The 22,649-nt window shown below is 40.9% G+C and overlaps 7 protein-coding genes across 7 annotated transcripts; 2 read left to right on the forward strand and 5 right to left on the reverse strand.

The window, feature by feature from the left end:
- Positions 1-227: 227 nt before the first annotated feature.
- On the reverse strand, positions 228-4,672 carry MELLADRAFT_48043 (uncharacterized protein; the record flags this gene model as incomplete). The annotated part of the gene is made up of 16 exons (XM_007408982.1): positions 228-808; positions 912-1,028; positions 1,110-1,364; positions 1,442-1,644; positions 1,731-1,838; positions 1,911-2,014; positions 2,099-2,267; positions 2,335-2,411; positions 2,484-2,824; positions 2,902-3,059; positions 3,211-3,444; positions 3,555-3,724; positions 3,785-3,944; positions 4,010-4,223; positions 4,317-4,499; positions 4,582-4,672. The coding sequence occupies 15 exons, from the start codon at positions 4,427-4,429 to the stop codon at positions 793-795; spliced, it is 2,439 nt and encodes an 812-aa protein (XP_007409044.1).
- Positions 4,673-5,854: 1,182 nt separating this feature from the next.
- MELLADRAFT_35358 (uncharacterized protein) lies at positions 5,855-6,980 on the reverse strand (the record flags this gene model as incomplete). The annotated part of the gene is given in 5 exon segments (XM_007408981.1): positions 5,855-5,948; positions 6,025-6,262; positions 6,345-6,519; positions 6,610-6,785; positions 6,803-6,980. Coding segments are annotated over 5 exon segments (861 nt in total), but the record flags the coding sequence as incomplete, so codon positions are not given.
- Positions 6,981-8,449: 1,469 nt separating this feature from the next.
- MELLADRAFT_48050 (uncharacterized protein) lies at positions 8,450-10,701 on the forward strand (the record flags this gene model as incomplete). Its single annotated transcript, XM_007408945.1, has 7 exons — positions 8,450-8,587; positions 8,678-8,768; positions 8,853-8,985; positions 9,049-9,156; positions 9,220-9,667; positions 9,773-10,173; positions 10,255-10,701. The coding sequence occupies 7 exons, from the start codon at positions 8,458-8,460 to the stop codon at positions 10,417-10,419; spliced, it is 1,476 nt and encodes a 491-aa protein (XP_007409007.1).
- An 848-nt stretch (positions 10,702-11,549) lies between these two features.
- Positions 11,550-12,431, reverse strand: MELLADRAFT_124180 (uncharacterized protein; the record flags this gene model as incomplete). Its single annotated transcript, XM_007408980.1, has 5 exons — positions 11,550-11,578; positions 11,642-11,707; positions 11,795-11,920; positions 12,127-12,195; positions 12,296-12,431. 5 exons carry the CDS (start codon positions 12,429-12,431, stop codon positions 11,550-11,552), a joined length of 426 nt encoding a protein of 141 aa, XP_007409042.1.
- Positions 12,432-13,981: 1,550 nt separating this feature from the next.
- On the reverse strand, positions 13,982-15,317 carry MELLADRAFT_71663 (uncharacterized protein; the record flags this gene model as incomplete). Its single annotated transcript, XM_007408979.1, has 5 exons — positions 13,982-14,567; positions 14,636-14,695; positions 14,769-14,882; positions 14,957-15,052; positions 15,122-15,317. 5 exons carry the CDS (start codon positions 15,273-15,275, stop codon positions 14,287-14,289), a joined length of 705 nt encoding a protein of 234 aa, XP_007409041.1.
- Positions 15,318-17,614: 2,297 nt separating this feature from the next.
- MELLADRAFT_62492 (uncharacterized protein) lies at positions 17,615-18,244 on the forward strand (the record flags this gene model as incomplete). The annotated part of the gene is made up of 1 exon (XM_007408946.1): positions 17,615-18,244. One exon carries the CDS (start codon positions 17,615-17,617, stop codon positions 18,242-18,244), a length of 630 nt encoding a protein of 209 aa, XP_007409008.1.
- A 1,950-nt stretch (positions 18,245-20,194) lies between these two features.
- On the reverse strand, positions 20,195-21,371 carry MELLADRAFT_85557 (uncharacterized protein; the record flags this gene model as incomplete). Its single annotated transcript, XM_007408978.1, has 6 exons — positions 20,195-20,282; positions 20,365-20,549; positions 20,617-20,754; positions 20,951-20,968; positions 21,026-21,292; positions 21,339-21,371. 6 exons carry the CDS (start codon positions 21,369-21,371, stop codon positions 20,195-20,197), a joined length of 729 nt encoding a protein of 242 aa, XP_007409040.1.
- Between the last annotated feature and the right edge of the window lie 1,278 nt (positions 21,372-22,649).

Raw genomic sequence — 22,649 nt, forward strand, 5'->3', positions numbered from 1 at the left:
TGGTCCTAGAGTAGGATGGGTATGCTGTAGTGGAAGGACATACGGGAGTAGGCAAATGACCACACTCAACTACCTCCCAAACAATTAGATTTGGGAAACTGAGTATGAGGCCTCTCCCTCCACTACCTAGCACACCTCGTCATAGTGAGAATGTATCAAAACTTGTAAACACAACACTGGTCTTGTCCAACCACTGAGATTGAAAGTTTTTCTAAACCAAAAGCTTTAGACCACTTTCATCAATGGTTTTGGACAACTACTTCCCTTGACCCCAACACATTGAGTTTATCAGACATTTCACTGACCTCCCCATACCAGAGAGAAATAAGTGGGATAAAGAAAGACATGAGGGTTTGATTGCCAAAAAACAGACCTCCACAAGGGAGTTCAGCTAATTATGTATGACAAGATATGAGAGCATACTGCCATACTTCAAAACATGAAATCACTCTTTATTAATTGAAAACTATCCATAAGTATTAATCTACAAAAATTTAGTGTTCAAATCTGATAAAACTCAAATTTGATTGAACTGTGGTAGTAGATAGAATAAAATGAATAAAAACCGAGTCTTTATCTTTCCTTAAATCCTAGACTTCAGATGATTGAGCTACAATGAACTCGGTCTTTGTGACTAGATGCTTCTTCATTTCTGCTAAATGGTCAGAACAAATTAAAACTGATGACATTACAACATTATTAGTTATCCAAGGGCCAATTATTAATGAACTTGAGCATGAGATGGAATGTATGCATTGGTGACGCTAGAACTTCTGTGAGCGTCAATCAACCTTAGTTTGCGTTGATGCTGTTGAATTTTCAATCAGAGCGCGACGAATATCATTTGAAGAATCATGTCAGCTAAGAGTCACAAATGACCTTGTTATTCAAAAAATGCGATAGAACTCAACATCGTAAACGCATCCGTTTTCCATCCGTCTACACCTGGCTGGCCATCTTGAGTGGCGATGGCGTCCATCTTAGCACCTTGCTTCTCTACCAACGAATTCTTTGACGCCCAATCAATTCTTGATGATCAAAAACATAAGTCAGTGACTTTATCGCAAGGGAAAGATAGAAGATGAAGGTAAAATGTAATCCAGACATACATCTTGCTCTCGCGCTTCCCTACCAGCTTAAAGGTACCTGTCTTCTCTTTCTTGTCATTAATCTGAGCGGAAGCATCGTCTTTTTTCGAAGTGAACGTATCCTTGATGACATCCATCTTGGTGATCTGATCATCCCCTTCAGCGTCATCTAGTCGCTCTTTGATATCGACAAATTGAGCATCTAACTGTCCAAGCCCACTTCTAATTCCATCCTCAATTGCCTTGGCAATTTGCTTTTTCACTAGAGATTGGGCCCTGCAAGGTTGAGAAAGGAACATTTCAATTAGATCACCACCATCAAAGACTTCCCAATAAGCGTATGTTGTGCTTACAGAGGCCTCAAGGTTGAATACAAGAAGTTGTGTTTAGTATCTCTGATACCAAAAGATAGCTTGTCTACCTTTACCTTCACTTCTTTAACAGTGAAGACGCGGTCCTTAGCTGTTGAGCTTTCGATGTGCACCTTTCCTGACACTCCGTTCCCTGAGATTACAACATCCGCCAAGCCCGAGTCTTTGATTTTGGGAAATCCACTCTGAAACAGCGTTGTTCAAAATTTACACAGAATCAGATACAATCAATGATCTGGAAGAAGATAAACGTGAAGAACCAGATGCTGACCTTCTTGTGGACGTAAAACGCGACGTCTCTAAGATCGGCCTGAATTTGACTGAAGCTGATCCAGAACGAATGTTTGTTTGCGTTCGCGATCTTCTCATATGCCGAAAGCTGTAAAAATCGTAAAGCCATTGGTCACAAAATCAGTACGAATGTCGGATGTGGATGTGTCAACCTGCGCACCTTGAAGTAATTCCGCATCTCTAGTTCAACTGTGTTTGGTAAAAGGTTCTGGCCTTCCAACGTCAAGTTTTCAATTACAAGATCCAACTGTTGATCAGTGTATTCTGATAACACATTCAACCAACAGGCATCAGTAACTACATCGCGATGTGGTCATAAAAGCGCGCGAGGCAGAACCGACTACTCACCGATCCGGGGAATTGGAATGTAACCGATATGTTTCAAAAGACTCGGGAGAATCACAGATGTAATATCCTCCCAGAGATGAGTCTTCAAGGTCAAACTGCCTTCGGAATTCAAGAATAGATCCTTTGTGAGTTTCTTCCAGCATGCTCCAAATCGAGTATTTAGCGGGTCCTATCAGAGCGTGCAGATCGTGGTCAGCGAGCGCGTTGTGACCATCGAAAGGATATGAATCATTCACCTCTGCATATTGCGTGAAGAAGCTTTCGATTTCATCAAAGAGGGTTTGCCAATGGTGAGCATATTTATGTTCCCAGACTGACATAAAGTCATATCTGCGTCAATAAATAACTTTCTCTAAAGAGATACCAACGGATCAAACAGACTCACACTTCTTTCCTGACTCATTTATCTCTCTACCCGTCTGATCACAGGAGTCTTTCATGACATAGCCAGGTTCTTGCAAAACTCTCCGAATATACTTGTCCACAGTTTGAAACCAAGCTTTCAACTCCGGGTCGTTTTGAGCATCAACGTAGATCTGGTTGATGGCATCAAATACAGGCTGTAAAGATGCACCGTTGGCAAATCTTTCGAGTAGAGTACGCAGTTCTTTCTGAGCTTGTTTGAAGGCGGGATCATGTAGGACGTCTCCACCCTTGTTGGCTGCACTCGAGGTGACACCCTTGGCATGACCTTGATAGGATTCAGCCATGCCAAGAAAAAAGTCACTAGATACATGAACATGGCGTCAACAAAAGATAAAGTAGCGGTGCATAATTATTTGACAGTGTAAAACGAAACCCACATTGCTTCTTGGTAATCGCGATGTCTTTGTTGTTCGACAATGACTTTCTTCAACCGGTAGATGAATCTATCCCGTCGTTCCTTTGGAAACTTATCTTGTATATACTCTTTCGTGTCCTCTTTCGCTTTTCGAGCTTTTTCTTTATGTTCTTCGGGAATCTATGAAGCGAGATCCAATTGAGCGAGACTAAAAATGGAAGCGGGCAAGATTTGGACAAACCTTTCCGACCAGGTTTCCATAGGCATCCACAATTTTGTTCTTTTTCTCGTTACCTATACTTGAAGCAACATCGGCTTTACCTGAAGCAACTTTCTTTCCCTCGTTGGCAGTCGCAGAAGCTTGTTCACGATTATTGCTTCCACTAGTACCATCGGCCGTATCTTGGACTTGCGAAGAGGCATCTTTCGCATGCGATTGTGCTGTTGAGGACACGTCTTCGACCTCGGAGTTCGCTTTGGAGGCCACTTTGGAGGTCTCATCTTGAGCTTTGGAAGCAACGCGTTTTGCTTCCTCCGCTTTTTCACTCAGGCCAGTTGATGGAGCCTTGTGAAAGATGAAAGTGAAGGTGTGAAGATCAGGCGTGGAACGCATCAGCCAACGCTTGAAGACATCTTTAAATTGGGCCTCCGTAAAGCCGAGGGAAAGATCTTCACCTTGTCATGGCGAGATCGCTTACTACCATCGGGTCCAACCCATTCATCTGCAGGGGCAGCCTCATCAACCTGACGGAGCTCTTCTTCGCCAGGTCTTGTATTTTCCGCAACTTTGACAGCAGCATCTGCTACCACGTCTCGCGCCAAGATACCAATGTCTTTCAATAGCTCTAAAAACATCCACAATCAGTAAGAGTTCAAATATGTTCAGTTGATAGAAGAGCACTCACTTCGAGTTTCAGAAGAAGTATAAATCAATTTAGCAAGAGTGCGTAGGTGCTCAGCAGCAGCTTGGCCATCATTTTTCGCTTCCTCTTTGTTGGGAGCCGAGTTTGACGCGTCTTTCAACTTTTGAATATGACTTTCACCATCGACGTGTCTTGTATGATACTAAAGAAAAGATAGAAAGATTTCAGAGTTGATACAGAAGAAATGGTCAAAAGAAAGAAACTTACAAGAAAGTTTTGCATTAGTTCATCAGCATTCTTCTTCTGAACCATTACTCGAGCGGTTTCGATAATATCACGAAAATCTTGAATAAGTTGTCGGCCATCTGAGCTTAGCTTTGATTCATCTACAGGCGAGTGAGTAGTAGCATAAGTGAGGGTCTCATCGATTTGGGCGTTTGATGGATATTTCCCAGCGCGAAAGGCTTCAATGATCCCATAGCTGTCAATGCATTTTTTTTCGTCAGAACATGATCAAGCAGGTAAAGGAGGTATCGAGATGAAAACAGAATGGTGAAGAAAGCTTGTTACTAACAACCGCATTTTTCTTTCTTCATCTTTGGATTTGAACACTTTGTCAGTGGGATTTGTGACAGCTTTTGCACTAGGGTTTTCAGATACGTCCTTGACAGTGGCTGGGACAGACATGATCAAGAGAGATTATAGAGGTGAAGATTGTTGAGAGCTGGAACAGAGAGATGATGATAATTATCAAAAACTGAGAATGGTGAAAAGGTCAGCAAGAATTCTTTGTTGGGTCACGTTGATGAACGTTTAAAGAGAAGAGGAAGTTTCTTAACTATGGTATTAGAATATCAAATACTGAAATCCAATTTGTCTGTTGACCGCAGGTAAGGGACGGTAATCAAGAATGTCAAATCACCCAAATTGGTAAATGACGTCAATCAAGGAGAAACGAAAAGTTTAAATCATTGGATGATGTGCATACATATTGATCACCACACACCTCCAGGCTCCCTTCATCATTCACCACTAAAGGCTATCTCTACCGTGTAGACACGCATACATGGTCAACAAGATTCAAGTCGACTGATTACTTTAAACTCAATCAATTTCTGGGTATGCGGTGAAGGCAGGAGATACAGGGAGATATTGATGAGTTGAGAAAGTATTGAAATGGATGGTGAAGAATAACATCAAATGACTTCAGTTTATGTAGCTAAAGCTATGCACTAGATTCAAAGCTCCCATTCCAAAACATGGTTTCAACTTGATGTACAATATTCTCGATCGAAATCAACCGATAGTGAATTTAAGATCTCCCTAGTCTTGAACTTTTCTCGAGGATATAAGGATATAAAGGTCTATTTAGTCTGGAATGCATATGTTCCCGTGAAAATGATCCAGTATCTCGCCACTTTGTAGCCGATCGGGCTCTAAGGTGAGGGTGAGACTTGCACCGTTTACCCTTTCTCTTCAAAATCCATTTGTTTTCTATACCATTGAAATTTATAATGAACTTCACAAAGCATGAGAAATGATGAAAAAAACTTCCGAAAAAGTCACAGAGAATGAGAGTGTTCTAATCAATTTTACATCATGCTGAGAACTGTCTGTTTGCTATCAATCCCATGTGTTGATAAAGAAAAGAATGACCTTGAGTTGAAACATTAAGGATTGAAGAGGATTGAAAAATTAGGAAGAATCATCTCCACACACACTCTTTTTTGTCTAAAAACATCTTTTTAAAAAGCCTTCAGGTGTAAGAGATGTAGAAAACAAGGTTGTGAATAAAATGAATGAAAAAATCAAGAAAAAGAAACTCAAGTATCAACCTTACTTCGATCATTTCAGTTGGCCTTATTATGTCTGACATGAAATCAAAAAAAGGACAAAACATATAAGTCAATAAACTTAACTCAAAGATTGAATTTTTTTCTTCATATCGAATTTAAATTATTGTATACACAAAACACACACACATATATATAGATGAAACTCGCATGTGATATCTTACTCTGAAGTAGAGACTATAGAATAATTCATCAAAGTAAATAACGCATATGTGATGGAGGTCTTGTAGTCAAGGTGGAAGAGTGATGAGTGTTACTACTAGTTTGGATCAAGGGATTTGTTAGTGTCTTCTACTTGTTGCAATCCTCGTTGAAACTCTTCTTCATCTCTTGGCCGTAGCCGTAGCCATTGCCTACACATTCCCATTCCACAGTATTGAAATCAGCTAAATTATGGATCACTAAAAGAAAAGGGAAAGAGTAACATACATGCGTGACCCGCTACGTGCACGTTCACTAACGCGAAATCCATAGATCCGAGGACCATAGATCTTACTAGATGGAGAATTACCAATATCGGTTTCACCTCCGATAATCAGTGATTTACGTTGTAAATCAGATTGAGGAATAAATGGAGATTGAGGAGAAGGAGGAGAGATGATCGTTGGAGGAGTATCACGATAAGTTTGAAAAAGTAAATGTGGGAAAGTCGTTCCAAAGAAAGCTCCTAATATCGATCAATCCAAATCAAGTTTTCTTTAGCGTTTGTTTTGGGAGGCTAATGTGGAATTCAAGAAGGTGGTATTTACCATCGATTCCATTGAACCTACTACTTGGAGGAATGTAGGTATCGAGACAATTAGGACAGTAAAGAATTACCGTATCCACCCCTGGTAAATCAGATCTACCACATGGTACGACCTTCGATGTATGACAAAAGACTCGAGGACAATAACCGAAATGAGCGTTTTCATATTTTGCATTCTAAGGATGAAAGATCATCATAGGAGACGAATGTATCGAATCAGTTAATCGTAAGAAACAAAAATCAACTTAGAGCATAAACATTCTCACCATTTGAGCCAGGCCTTGACGAGTGATGATGTAACGTTGATGAATCAAGCCATAGAGTAATTCAGCCGAACTTTCGACGATCGACACATCTGGTACTTTCACTGTATCATCTTCTGTGAACCAAAACCGTTTGGGTACGTTAGAATGGTCAATTCCATCGGGCGGAACAAACAGAGCTAGGTCTCAATTGAACAGAGAGGTGAATTAAGGAGCTCACCGGGTTCGACATCTAAAATCATCTCTAAAGCCTCTTTATAAAAGGGTACCATCGCTACCAGACCCGTTAGATTGAAATCATCTTCAATAAAATCTTCAGCGACTTCTGCAAAATATTCATGACCGGGCAGAGTACAAAACCAAGAGATCCAGGTAAGAGAATCGGTACCCGAGGCGGATGAATCAGAATCTAGAGAAAGAAAAGAACAAAAGTCAAGTGATTAGCAAAGCTTGATCAAGGAACCCCTTATCGATGATTTGAATCAAAGTTTAATGAGTAAACTGTTGGGGTGGGAAAGCACCGGCGATGGAGGGCCGTTGAAGGAGGTAGAATCTGACCGTAAGCGGGCGTGCCATCGACCTGTGTCGCAGTACCGGCAGCAGGTCTGCTTGAAGACCTTGCTGCAGCTACATCATCTTGATTTATGAGAGTATCATTCAATTCTTCTTCCTCTTCCTCTTCCTCTTCTTCCTCTTCCTCCTCTTCTTCTGGTTCTTCTTCTAATGGATCGGCTGCTGAGGACTTAAACACTTCACTTGTTTCTCGTCCATGTGAAGTAGATGTAGATTGATTAGTTTGAGTAGGTAAATCACTTTGAGTTCGGTTTCGATCTGATCTTCGTTCGTTAGGTAATGACATCTTGAATGATGAAACTCTCGAGGTTATCTTTTCGTATTGATTGTAGATGTTTTTACAAGAGTCGGTGTTGTATTGCTATTGCGGGTTGGGTTTTTCTGCATCTACTCAAACTCGGTATTAGAAACAGCATCATTCAAAATAATGTAGTTCTGGAATGCATTCCATCACATAATTCAGTGAACTGTTTTTTATACAGCTACATAGCCAACCTTATTGCACTAGACTCCCCCATGAAAGCCCATGGCCATGGATGATGAGAGTCACCATGATAAATTGAAAGGCTCCAACTCCAATGGCCTTTCATGGGACTACCTACTAACATCTGCCCAGTCTAACAAGACCAGTGGTTGAAGAAAGAAATGGTGTTACCGTTTACGTGAGTTTTTAGTTTGTGTAAAGAAATGGTACATGTAACATATGTAAACACCTTGTATAAGAGCATCCACAACGGTCCACCTACTTTGCGGGCCCCCAGCGATGTAGGGGGTCAAAACGCAAAAAAACGCTCCAACGGAGCTCGCACAATCGGGGGTGAGACGTCGGGGGCCTCCAGATTTCCATCCGGACCCCCCACATCTGCGAGGTCTATAGGGGCTCCCAATATCACGTGCCCTCTCCAAGCACCACTCCTTCAACTTTCTTTTTCCGATCAAGATGGCAGATTTCTCAACTTCTTTTATCAATCAATCAATCTTACCTTCACCTTCTCAGGTTAGATCAATACTAAGATCATCAATACCTCAATTATCTTCTAGAGGTTTATTATTTGCTTCAAAATGGACTTCTGAACTTTTAGTTTCAATCAAATCAATTCAAGATCCTAGTAAGTGATTGAAAACTTTTCAACAAATTCGTGTTTTTTTTCTTCTAATCGTGTTTTTTGATGGTTCTTCTTAGATCATTCTATTAATTCATTTTCAATTAATCATGATCAAAATCAAGATGAAGAATTCAATTGTGATTTATATTTTCTTGGTCGTTCTTATTTTGATATGAAAGAATATGATCGAGCATCAAAAGCACTTAAACCGATTAAATCAGGTCCTGGAAGATTTTTAGGTCTCTATGCTAGATTCTTAGCTCTGGAAAAACGTTTGAATGATGTTTCGGGTCCTGCTCTATGTCTGTTAAGATTTCTTTTTTTGTTCAATGATGAAATAGTTGAATTGCTATTTGCTGAGGATTCGATGTTTGGATAAATTTTGGGAACAGCTACGCGTCAAAATCTTCGAACTTTTACTCCAAAGCATCAAGATTTACTTGATGAAATTCAAAGCTCTATTGATCCTTTTGAATTATACCTGTAAGTATCTTGTGCCACATCTTGATGTTAGTTTATACTTCAACTTACCTTTCTTTTCGGAATTTCTCTTTCCTTGAAAAATAGCAAAGCAATCCTTTTATCTCGTGGAAGTTATCGACTTGAAGCTATTGATGCTCTAGTCCATTCCATCAATTTATATCAATACAATTGGAGTGCTTGGAAATTATTACAAAAATTGATTGAAGGAGCTGATGAGGTTAGGAAGATTATTTTTGAGATCGATTGAGAAATGGGATGTTCCTGATGAAAGATTTTTTAGCTAGAAACTATTATACCTCAATTACCAAAAGATGGATTCATGGATCGATTTTTTTTTATTCATGCCACATTAGAATCTCATACTTCTGGAAATGGTGAAGTTTTAACAGTGAGTGCTTGATGAATTTCAATTTCTTTGTGAAGTGATATGATGGATTCTGATTCATCACAGAAAGTTATTGAAGAACTTCAAGAACTATTTCCTACTTCGATTTATTTAAAAAGTCAACAAGCTTTAATGGCTTATCATTTACGAGATTTTGATGTGGCGGAAACGATCTTTGATTCCATATATGCTGAAGATCCTCATAGAGTGGAAGATGTCGATACGTACTCGAATATTCTTTATGTTATGGAGAAACGTGCCAAACTCACTTCCTTGGCTCAGAATTATGCTGGTGGAGCAGATGGGGCAGGCGTAGATCGGATGAGACCAGAAGTTTGTTGCTTGCTTGGGAATTATTGGAGTCTGAGTGGTGAACATGAGAAGGCTATCGTTGAATTTAGGAGAGCTTTACGTTTGGATCCTAGTTACTTGAGTGCTTGGACTTTGATGGGGCATGAATATGTTGAGATGAAGAATACATATGCTGCAATTGAATCTTATCGAAAAGCTATCGGTAAGAAATCCTTCCTTGATCGCAATCATCATTTAATCTTCTGCTTTAATCTTATCTTGAAAAAATCGACAGTCACTGATAATAAACCTTCGCCTCAAAATTCAGATGCGAATTCAAAGGACTATCGGGCGTGGTACGGTCTGGGTCAAACCTACGAAGTACTGGACATGCTTAGTTATGCATTATACTACTACCAACAAGCAACAGCCCTAAAACCCTATGATACACGGATGTGGCTCGCATTAGCTCAAGTATATGAAAAATTAGGAAGGAGAAGAGAAGCGAGAATGACCACTAAACGGGCACTTATGATTGCTCAACCTCATCTTGGAGGACAAGATGACTTTGGAATGATTATGAAATTAGCTGAATTATATGATATGGATGGTCGACCTGATGAAGCTGCCAAGTATCATAAAAAACTCGTGGATGAAGCTCTGGAATATGGTGGAGGTCCTACAGCTAGATTGGCGAAGAGTTTATTGTATCTTGCTAAACATGAAATGGTATGTGTGATTTGATTTCTTCTTCTTATTCTGACTTTTTATCATTTCTTAATGACTTATCTTCTTGCATTCGGGTTTCAGAATCTTTTGGAAAAAGGTAGTGGAAGATTAACTTGTGCTAAAGATTATCTTACTACACTTGTTAGAATGAATGTAGATGAAAAAGAAGATGCAAAAGGATTGTTGAGAAGGTTACAGAGTTTTGATCAAGCCTTGAATTCAGATTTAGGTATTGGATCGAAATGAATTGAGGATTTGGTGATCAAAGAATATTTTGGAGAGGATTGTAGATGAAATTGAATTGGTGTTCATAGATTGATTCAAATTCATTCAGTTGATTGAAAGGAAAGTTTTTAATCTTAATATTCTTAGTTATGTTGTAAATTTTGGGTTTCTGTAAATTGCTCAGAGGGAATGGAAAGGGAATGGATGAAGAGTTTTGTATCTGAGATAGTTATGAAACAGGAAGGAACTTTGAAAAGGTGATATAGACTCACAAAGCCAAGTCAAATAAGGAAAGAATGCCTGAAAACACTTGTATGAGATCAAGGCATGAGTTGATATTCAAAGGGGGGGAAGAGTAAGACCTCAACCTCTTTTCTATGACAATGATCAAGTAATTGTCTTAAGAGGTATAACAGTCAATAGGCTTGAATGGAGCTCAATGGTTTGCCAGTCATAAAAATGTAAAAGGCAATTCAAAAAAGACCTGCAGAGCAAAAAAGCACTTTCACAAACATCCCTCAAGAATTCGAGAGACTCAACCTTGGGCATTGCTCACAAGGCTCAAGTCAAACTTGAGCACAATAATTAAGTTTGAGGATTGTGCTGTTTTTCTGACATTACTACCCAACTCATTGGTCAGCAACCATGATGGTATAATTATCACCTCATTTCAAGAAAGCTTCAAAAAAAGACACCAATAGTCCATTTAGCCTTATGAGTGTTCCAGTGTGGACACGTAGTCTTTGTAGATTCAAACGTGAAAGTTCAAAGATTTTGAAGTCGAATAGTAATTTTCTCACTTATTTGAGTACATATTCAATCCGTCTCTATGGGTTGCATAACTCACTGACTCAGCATTTCTTAGTGGACGTGAGTCGTGCCTAAAGCTAAAACCCAGGTAAATGATGTGATAATTTCATGGAAATATGTCTTCATAGAAGTTTGACCAAATTTATCAAAAACACACCAAAACCTTTAGAGCTGAAATCCCTTATTTCAAAGGTACTCATGGAATAGATTGCCAACCATTTACATGATGCATCAAAAAACAGAGAATGATCGAAACATATCAATCACGAAAATCTTGATATTCTTTCAAACTAATCTTTAGAGGCTAAGAGATGCCGGAGCATTGCTGTTTTTTGTATGAACTATTTCATGATTTTACAATCGGTGCATACTAAAAGGCAACCAAGACTTTTCAGTTAAGCCGGCTTTTGATTGATAACAAACTGTGACTGACCAATGGGTTTTATACTAAAAGGGGACTCATAGCAAGCATAGGATGTTAGGTCGCTGGTGCCACAATCTGTAGATTCCTCATCCAGAGTCGACAAAACAATCTATAATAAGAGATTTTATAAGGAACAGATGATTCAAAACTCAGGATACTGACTAAAATTTCTCTGTGCCTCGTCGAAATCATATTGCAAACAATCTTCCTCAAGGTCTCCGCCGTCCGTCCCACCATTAGAAGTAATGAGCTGGCAGGAATCCATCCTAACGAAGGGCGCACGGTCACCTAACATCAAAATGCATGAAACAATTGCTCGCTGGTCGGCTTCACGTTCCTTTTATTCAATGTCACAAAGACTAGTTGGTAAAATACTTACCTTCCCTTCCAAGGTCTGGGATACCTATAATGTCAAAATGCATAGAGATATGCTAGCTGATCAACTTCACGTTCCGTTTTATATCAAATGTCAAAGTATTTGATGAAATACTTACCATCGTCACCCTTACAACTTTCTGGTGAGCATTTATACTTTTTTGTTTGAGGGTATCCAACCTTGCACACTTTGAATGTGAGCGATCAGGAAAGAGGTTCACGTTAGCCGTGGATCTATTGTACACACTAGAGCTATAAAGCAATAAAGATTTAAATCAAATCACAGACCTGGGTGCTTGTCTGTGTCGATCGCATATCCTGCGTTACAAGCATACTTCGTGTTCGACACGGCCTCCCTTCCGTCCAGTTCATAAATCAATAGGGAAAGGAGTAGCAGGGAGATCTTCGGGAGGACGTGGAGCATTTTCTGGACAGCAGGAGACCAAGATGAACGTCAATTGAGCTATTCTTGCACAAGTTTGGAAATGACTAATATTGGATCGAGAAATGATGAAAAGGGAGGCTGCGTATGTGAGGTTTAGATGAACCGGTCTTTTGATCTTGGACATGACGTCTGCTCCTTGTAGTACACGCGGCTAAACTTTTTTCCCTCTGACATGTGGAGAGGCGGAAGGGACCGTTGTACAAAGCAGCGCCTCCGCGTTCAAGCATGACCTTTTGTGATGCAAAACGGGGTTCACTGCTTGGGGCTGGTGACCGGCAGAACCTGATGATTCAGTGGTGAGTTAAGAAGGAGGATGAAGATGAAAGAAAGGTCACTCCGAGATCACTGAAAGAACTTAAGAAGAAATCTACAAAGAGACTTGCCGGTTCAATTTGTACAGTCCGGAGGCACACCACATCGGGAGAGGTCATCCGCCAAGACGACGCTGTTGGAGACACAGGGAAAGACGCGAGAAAAAGCTCAATTTTGGGTAACCGCACTACGAATATAAAGAGGTTATAAGGGGATTCAAGACTTTGCTGTTTCACCATGACCTACTCAACTTATCTTCCTTTGCAAAACCCCAACAGGGCCTCATTCGTCGAGGAGCTCCAAAACTTCAACTTGGAAATCAATACTCTCAGTGGTTCTTATCATTACGAAAATTGTGTATGAGTCAAGTGGATGTCACCTTCACAATGTAATCAACTCTGAAGTTCAAGTTCTTCAAATTTCTACAATTGAAACGACAGAATTGTCAACTTCTTTTATAAATCAATCAGTCTTGCTTTAAGTTTCACCATCTCAGTTAGATCAATAACAATAAGTGCACTTATACTCTAGAGGTTTATTATTTGCTTCAAAATGTGCATCTGGACTTTTGGTTTCTAGTAAATCATCACATTCACATCGGGCTCCTAGTCAATGGATTTTACTCAATTCAGATGGGGTAGAACTTGAAGCAGTAAAGATAGAAGACTTTTTCCTGACAAAGTTTTGACTTGATGAAATGAGATTTGATTGGACAAGTACAGCCGTCCCAAAAGTAAATGTTCCAGCTGTTATTCGACGTTTAATTTTTCATATCCGTGCTTTTCAATGGGATCGTAGAAATTTGCGATCATTGATTTGAGGTCATTAATGACCTCAAAGCCTGATGACCGCAAAAATCAATTTTCTTCGGGGTAATTTATTTTTTTACAAGCATTCTTCAAATTTTCAAGCTCGCAAAAAAAGGCTGTAAAAAGATGACCGCAAAATTCGCCCACAGACGCCATATAATGCAATTTTGCGTTCATTATTTTGCGTTGCTTATTCTCCGTAAACCATAAAGCACGTAAAAGTATAACATGTCGAGGTAATATGTATTTTTGCAATCATTTTTTTGCGGTATATGAAGACTGCGAAAAGTCTTGAAAAATAAGCATCGCAAAAATGAAATTCATGACCCGCAAACTATACTTTTGCAATCGAACATTATACTTTTGCAATCAAACATTCACAGTCTAAAATTCAAAAAGACCCAACGTGGCATGCACCAAACTGTTGCACACTGGTCTTTCACACGGGGAGAGGGAGAAAAAAAACCAAAAAAAACCTCAAGAAAAATTGACATTCCAAGATGAATTGAGACACAAGAAAAAAAGACAATGGATGAATCGAGACACAAGAAAAAAAGGCAATGACAATAATGCGAGAGAAAAAATAGAAGGAAGGAAATCATAAAGGAAGGAAAAAAATTAAAATAAAGAGCGACAACGCAGAACGAAACAGAGGAACGTGAAAGATTGACATGCAAAAAAAAACCTAACTTGAGCTGAGCTGAAATATGCTCTTACACCCTCTTGCGCTTGGGGATACGCTTGGACTTCCGTATGCTACCATTAGCCTCCTGACTGCCGTCCTCATCCTCCTGAATTTCATCATTTGCGTCATTTGACACCATTTCCGAAACTGGCACAAGTTTCCAACCTTTCCATCGTTGCTTGGCACTTTGATCCAATGGTAAGTATTCATTAATCAAAACGTCTTCTTCCTCTTGGACAGTTGCTTCGACACCTTGGATCAGTTGGTCCTCATCTTGCTTCTTCTGTATCTTCATCTTCCTATTACAAACTGTATTAAAGACAATACCAATATGAACTCAAATCAAGAACAGCAGAAATTAAAATTAAACTGCTTACCTGGTTTCGGTTTGCTTTTGTTTGTTAATGATTTCCGCTTTGCCAATGTAACATCTTTACCTTCAGATTTTGAAAGACGTAAATAAGACCACCACAACAGGAGACAAGAAAACGAAAGAAACTTGAATCTCACCTAGTTGTTGTTTGTTGTTGTTGGTGACCTTGTTCCTCTTGGCCAAGGGAACATCTTCATCATCAGAATGGTTTTTCTTGTTTGTTAAGGATTTCCTCTTTGCCGACGGAACATCTTTATATTCGAATTTTGGAAGTACAACAAATCAATTTGCATTACAGGACAAAGAAAATTAAATCAAATCTTACCTAGTTGTGGTTTGTTGTTGTTGGCGGACTTTTGCCTTTTGGGCAAAGGAGGATCTTTGTCTTCGTAATTGTCTTGCTGAGAATGATCCGGTGGAGCTAGATGACAAGTAGTGGTTCAATGAGAATTTCTAAAAAAAATAATGAAAGACAAATGCATTTGCCCACCTGGTTCGTCTTCGGAATCTTGTTCACTTTGCTCTTCAACAGGTTGTGAAAACGGCTGAACCAATACCTTCTTTTGCCCGAGAGAGCGGTTGATTTTAGCGTTGGCAGTCTTGATGATTGATGACTCTTTTGGAGTTGGGGCTCGGGAATACATCACCCAAGATGTAAAAGGTGATGGTCCTCCAATTGTTTTTACATCAGTAGATAGCAAAGTGGCGATTCCGGCGTTTTCCATATCGTTGTGGCCCCATACACCGGTGAGAGTTCCGACTGTACGCACCACCTCACACCAATAGTGATCACCATTCCAAAACCCGCGCGCACGCATCAAGTAAATGGTTCCATCAAGGATCATTTCGTATGGTAAGTCGCTTTCTCTCATCATCTTGAATGCTTCGTTGGGATTTGTTGCATGGAGACAGGCGATGTCCACCTGGATATGTAGATGAGGAGGTGGAGGATCCAAAACCAGTTTCGAGTGGAAAACCTCAAAAGGCTGGGTATGAGGATTTTTCTGCGTCTTGCAGCGTTTGCAATACCGTTGCGAATCCTGATGGGAGCCACTCGTAGCCCATTCGTGGAGTATTTGGGGCGTATCGGAATAAGACGAACCGTCGGCAAAGTTTTCGTGTGATAAAAGGATTGTGTTGAGATTGGAGCTTTCAACTAAAAAGTGATCTGGGTTTCTGGGACAAGTATATGTGCGTTTGAGGCCAAAACGAAAAAGAGATTGTGTGATTGTTGGAGATGCTGGTGCGCCTGGTCGAGTTTCACGGTCAAAGATCCCGTTGAAGAATTGATCCGCAGAGGCGTATGCATCAGGCAAAAAGCTTCCTGGACATCTTTGTCGGATAGCCTCGTGAAGAGTATTTTGACCGTTGGAAAGAATGTTTCGAATTTTTCCTGCCTGACCAATTTCCCACGTGGACCTTGACGAAAAAAGACTCAAGAGCTTAGTGTATATATGCTCTGACTTGCCTGTGGACTTTGTGTACCAAACAGGCGTATGAATGGCGTATAAGCACTCAGTCATGGAATCTAGCCAACAGCGGAATTTGCGACCTTGAGATGACGAAGCAATGAAACCTGGGTATGTAGTTACTGGGTTCCAGTCAACATTTACAGACCCTTTAGGCCGTCCAAGCTTCTTCTTAGGTCGACCTAACAAAGCGTCTGTAGTATCCGGTGGTCTTCCATCGTTTTTAGCTTTGCAATGCTTTCGAGATTTCTTGGCCCAGCCAAGAACCTGGGCCACTTTCTTGTAATTCTTAGCCTCGTCGCCGTAAACAATTGAAACCCCCCTAAGCCTATCCTTGTGGTCCCTTTCGAGGGACGCCACCAACGCATACAATTGCACAATGCCTATTTGGATTGTGCAGTTCCCTTCGCTGAGAACAAACGCACCATGAGCAATCAAAAGAAGCAATGAAAAAAAGAGGAAAGAACAAACTCACCATATCATGTAATAAACTCGATGCATAGACTCTTGTGCGTTAGTTGTTGTTGGCATGATGTCGTCACAAAGACTATCATCGTCGATTTGCTTTACTCTTGACTTGAAAAGCATTGCCTTGATGTCGGAAGCTTTCCACCATTCAAGCCACCGTTTGGCCTTGGGGAAATCCTTCATCAATTGCGCCAGTTTCCCGTCAAAGGTTAAACCACCAGGCTTGTCCGCTTTCAAAAGTGAAGATGCTTGCTTTTCAAAAGTATCCTATGCGAATTGTTGAAAAGGAAAAACTTCCAAATAGATCAGCTAAAGGCTAAAGACAAAAAGGAATACAATTGATTCATCTCATACCTCATACTTTGCAGGTATGATTGCACGGTTCCGCTTCACCCGGGTGACCTGAGTACGGAAATGCTCATGGCACCCTTGAAGTTTAGAAAGTGCCACTGCACGATCATTTTCCTTAAACACCTTCATGTACGCCTTGATAAAGCCATTCTTCTGCGCCAGAGAAAAATCGACTACTTGTCGTACGAGTGTGTCACATTCTTCCGCAGTTACGTCGGCACGCTTGATTTGTTTCATGAGTGTACGGAAGTGAGAAGCGTAATGTTCTTCGGTAAGGCCTCTCAGCCAGGTAAGTTGGATTGGGACCCATCTTCGAAGGTCCTCGTGATACATCGATGTGGACAACAGGTATCCATTCTTGAAAAATTTGTACGTTACGTCCGAAAGGAGTCCACCACCGTACACCCGATTGTTCTCGTCTCGAGCCAATAGTTGTTGTTGCATCCACTTCGTTTGGAAAGTCATGTGCATGTTGTAAGACTTCATGGAACCCGATACCACGGTCAAACCACGGCTGGAAAGAAGGACATATAGTTGTTACCATCAAGACTCAACAAGCCTCGGGTCGGGTGTTTTTCCAAAAGATGGCGGGCCCTTTGGTGTAATTAAATAAAAAAATAAATTACAATGGGAAAATATATATGTATATACCAATCCTTGTATTTCCTCACATATCTACTCTGTTGACCATCAAGATGGCCATCAATAAGGCCAAAAGAGCTCGCCGTGAGCGCGAAGAAGTCAAGATCAATCTGATAAAGTCTCAGGAGCTTGAAGAAACCACTCCTCCTGTCCCAACCACTCTAACTTTAACCACTCCAGCGATTCCAGCGATTCCAGCGATTCCAGCCACTAAACCTCCCAAGACTGAGCGTCAGATGGAGGACATCAACCATCGATACCTCGAGCTAGACAACTCACACCAAGCAGCAAATGCATATCACGAGCTTCATCCTGGTTCAATCAAAGAGATTATCAATCGATCACATCAGCTTGAAGAATTGAGAGAGTTCAACTTCTTGAGGAAGAAGCTCGAACTAGAGAGTTCAAAAACCGCCTCAATACCGGCCTCAATTGAGACAGCCATGTGCTCTATGCGCCGACAACAAAACTCAGATCCGGACTGGGAAGGGGCTGGAGTACACCATGCTCGCAAAATTCGACAGCTTGCTGCATTTGTGATCCTCCATCAACGTCTGCCTGAAGAAAACCGCGGGAAATTGACTGTGCACAGCTGTATGCTTGACAACATGGGCTTCTTGAAAGCGATCACCGATTGGATTGCCACTGTGAGAGTAGGAAAGGTAATGTTTTCGCTTCTATGATTGAAGAGTCTGTCAACATCAACTAAACCTTTTGATTTGATGCTAAATCTTAGGTTACACCAGCAAGTCTTGCTCATCAAGTCAACTCGATAATTCTCCCTTCCTTTCCTGAATACCAAAAAACGATTTGTAGAACTACAGCAAACCGATGGATGCATAAGCTTAATTTTAGTGTCAAAGCATACAGCAAATGCTTGTATTACAACGGACATGAACAAGCTGATGTAGTTCTCTACCGACATAAATACTTAAAACAGATTGATGAGCTATGTAAAAATTCAAAGACTTATGCCGGAGACGATCTTGACAAAATTACTGAACCCAACTTGAGTGGCTCAGCTAGAGAGCTTGTTAGAGTTTACCACGACGAGTCAACAATTCATGCAAATGAAGAATCTTCAACACACTGGGCCCAACCCAAGGACTGTGATCTACGCTCGAAAAGTCTTGGAAAGTTGATTCACATCTCTGACTTTATTTGTGAAACAACTGGTAGACTTGTAATACCTCCAGATCATATGACAGATCTTCAAGAGAAAGATGCTGCCGTGATCATCACTCCAGGAAAAAATTCGGATCCCTGGTGGGACTCAAAACAGCTCATGCATCAGATTGAATTTCGGGCGATTCCAATTTTTGAGGCACTCCATCCTGGTGCTCAAGCTCTCTATGTATTTGACTGCTCATCCGCCCACAAATCATTTGGCGAGAATTCTCTTCAAGCTGCAAACATGATCCTCGGTACTGGGGGTGCAAAACCACAACTTCGAGACACTGTGATACCAAGTGACGATCCCAACATTCCAATCGAGCTGTGTGGACTCCCGCAGTCCATGGTTTTTCCTTCCGATTACTCAGATGGAAAGCTTGCTGGGAAGTCAAAAGGTATCAAACAGGTCTTAATCGAGCGTGGTCTATGGACCTACCATGAAGATCAAAGAAAGTCGAAACAACTTTCGCCTCTCAAATTGAAGTGCGAAGACTGCAAACGATCTGGTCTTGCTAAAGATAAAATCACCCGAGCTGAGCGTATCCTCAAAGAAGCAGTTAACTCAATGGAAGGCGAATCGGGTGAGGAGTTCCCTGAGCCACCAGAACTCCTGTCTGATCAACCAAAAGACTGCTGTTGGTTCACCATTATATCCGCCCAATCGGACTTTTCTGAAGAAAAACCAATCATACAGAAGATCATTGAAAACGCTGGCCATCTCTGTATCTTTTTGCCCAAATTCCATTGCGAGCTCAATCCGATCGAGCTTTATTGGTGCTTGATCAAAACAAGTAAGTGGGAGTTTCTTGTTTCAATCAAACATTGATAAACCTCGATTAGATTGCTGACCATCCGGACACATCCAAAACTAATTTAGAATTTCGTTTGCTGAGCTATACCTGCAATAACTTCCGAGAGGCAAAAGACCTGTTCAATCGAATTCGAAAAGAATGTCCTCTGGCAACCATCCGACGGTTTTTTTGGAAAATCAATGGACTCCAGGAGAAGCTCAGGCAAGTCTTTCCAATTGCAAAGGCTTGATTCTTTTCTCATTTTGATTTCTCTTTGCAGACAAGCTGCTCAAAAGAGCATAGCTCCAGACCCAGCTGCTCAAACCTATCGCTCACACCGCTGTGTTGCTCGCACCGCTGGAAATGTTTGAGAAACTGTCCATCAGCTATCAATTTTATCACTGTATTATTATCATTGTATCACATTCCTATGTACAGATATCTAATCACTCCCCAAGAATGCACTCGATGATTCTCCGATCAAAAATCATCATCATGTTAGAGAATCTACAGTGATCACATCAAAAATCATATTGTAAAAAAAACAAATCTCGCAAATCTTTGAACTAATTCATTTCTATGTAAAAAAAAATCGGCCGACCTATTCGGGCTGGAATACTCTAGAGATTGATAAGAGTGTTCCATTTCCGTTTCCAAACTTTCAAAAACTCAAGGATAAGGATGCGAACATCGCTTTTCCATCCATAGCGATTTCAGTGCAAACGGCTTTGGTGACCCGACCCGAGGCTCGTTGAGTCTTGATGGTAACAACTATAAAACAAAAGAATAAATCAAACGAAATAATGAAAAAAAGAACTTGAGAAAGAAAAACAACACACCCGCTCCAAAGTTCCATATCTAAGATGAAATTGCCAGCCGCGCCTGGAAGGCTCTTTTCAGGAATTACGCCAGCCGCCTGAAGGAGCTTCCGTCGGTAATATCCTGTTCGATGGAGGTTGCCAAAGGCGTGGTGGATGTTGCTAGCGGTGACTAGCTCCTGCTTGCCTGCAGGAGCTCTACCCACCTGAGATACGGTAAGAAGTGTTAGTCAGCATTTGTGAATCCATCGAGATTAAGAGGAACAGACATACCTTGTGTCGTAATGGCCCTATTTCAGGGTTTTCGACAACCTTTTTACCAAATTTCTCCAATGACAATTTATCTGGCTTACCACGTCGAGGCCATCGATGTTGATGCACACCGGAGTGTTGAATAATACCCCATCCGCTCTCATGTTTGTCCACTCGACACAAAGTGTTTGAACATGACATGTAGCGAAGATTTTCGGGACATCTTGCAGCTGGGCATTTCTGAGGTCTAACAGATAGAGAGATAATGCAAGTCAGAATATATATATTATAACCCAAAAAAGGAGAGTCAAAAAGGCGAGAAACGAGAGAAAAAGCACAAAATGCAAAAAGTTACCTGCTCAACCATTCCAATCTCTTGGGGCCTGATGTTGGTGGTGAGCCGAGATAATCAGACTAGGCTGTCACATACAATGACGCCTAAACAAGTATATCTCACTGTTCGCCAGTCGGGCGGCCCTTTGCTCCTACCTCCTCCTGAAGAAGTATAAGCAAACCCGAAAGTGCCCCAGTTTGTGACCTTTGGCTCGGCTGTTTGTCTTACAAACACAGTATTTCCATTGGGAAATAGTGGATAACCTTCGTCGTCAAGGATATTATTGTCATCTATGAAAGTTTTGAAGGATGGCCGGTCAAGAGGAAGGCTGAAGGTTTTTTTGGCTTTGTGATCTGGCTTTGGCTTGAACGAAGTGGAGGATTTCAATGATTGTGTTTTCTGAGAGGACAATTGCGTTTTCTGAGTATTTGCCGGCGGACATGGGAGGAAGGAGGTCCCACGAGGTTCACGTTCGAGTTTGGCTTCACGCTTGGCTTTGTCATGATCAAAGTCTATCTCGAAGGCATCGTTTTCTTCGTGTTCGTCGCTGTCTTCTTCATAAGCTTCAGAATTGCTGTTTTGGGATTCTTGTTTTTCTTGCTGATCATAAGCGTCAGACTCGCTTGACTCTTCATGTTTTTCCTCTTGCTCGTACGCGTCGGATTCGCTAGAGGAGGAGTCGCTCACGTGTTGAAAATGAAAGGTAAAAATGTACCAAAATGAAAAAATGATTGATTATCGAGAAAGAAAAAATGAGTGAAGTAATTATTAAGGAAACGTCAAATAAGAGAAAATAAAAAGATAACGCCAGGCGTCGTAATGACCGATTGAAAGTCAAAGAACAAAAAGTGTCATTATCTCATAGGATTGAGAATAATGCGACTGCCTGATGAGACGTCTGTGGGCAGTACGCGCATTCCTTTCGTCCCGTTGCAAGTGTGCAACGGCGTCAATCCTTTGCGCCCTGGATCGGTATTACGCTCTTAGTCCAACAGGATTGGAAATCATGTTCGTTGCGAGGATCGCAAAATTAATTTTTTCGAGTGATATTATTCACTTTTGAGAGCTTTCTTTTGCAGCGACTTTGAATGTCTGTGAAATATGAACTGTCAAAGTATCGAATATGACCAGAATGTGTACTTTTGCGATGTTTATCCTTTGCGAACGATATGGAGAGCAAAGAATATGTTGCAAAATTAAAAAAAAAGGGACAGGAACGTAATTTTCAGGTCTTTTTTTTGCGGGTATTTTTCTGCGGGCTTTCAAAAATCACGAAACCTTGTAAAAAAAAACTTTACCCCGGGAAAAATAGACTTTTGCGGTCAACATGAATTCAGGTCATTAATGACCTGAAATCGATGATCGCAAATTTCTCACACCCGCTTTTCAATCTGGTAGAAGAAGCGCGGAAATGGCCGATGAAGTGGCCTGAGGCTGAATCTCATCGCCTGTCTGGACCCAGCTTCGCCCTCTTGAGCCTGCTGGCGCTCCATCTCTGATCCCAGATGGGCAAAATCACAGTCAACCGCGGATGTAAAAAAATCAAAAATAACAGAAGCAACATCTGTTGTCAAAACAGCTGTAGTTCAATACCTGACGCAATTTCAGTAGCAAATTTAATGGGCTCAAGCCTCTATGATTTGAGAGCAAGAGGAACCGGCAAAGGGAGCTTGCCCGTATTGGGAGAAAATTTGACAAACTCCTTAAGCATTAGAGGGTC

This window comes from Melampsora larici-populina (assembly GCF_000204055.1).
Source record: "Melampsora larici-populina 98AG31 unplaced genomic scaffold MELLAscaffold_14, whole genome shotgun sequence".
NCBI classification, from domain to species: Eukaryota; Fungi; Basidiomycota; class Pucciniomycetes; order Pucciniales; family Melampsoraceae; genus Melampsora; species Melampsora laricis-populina.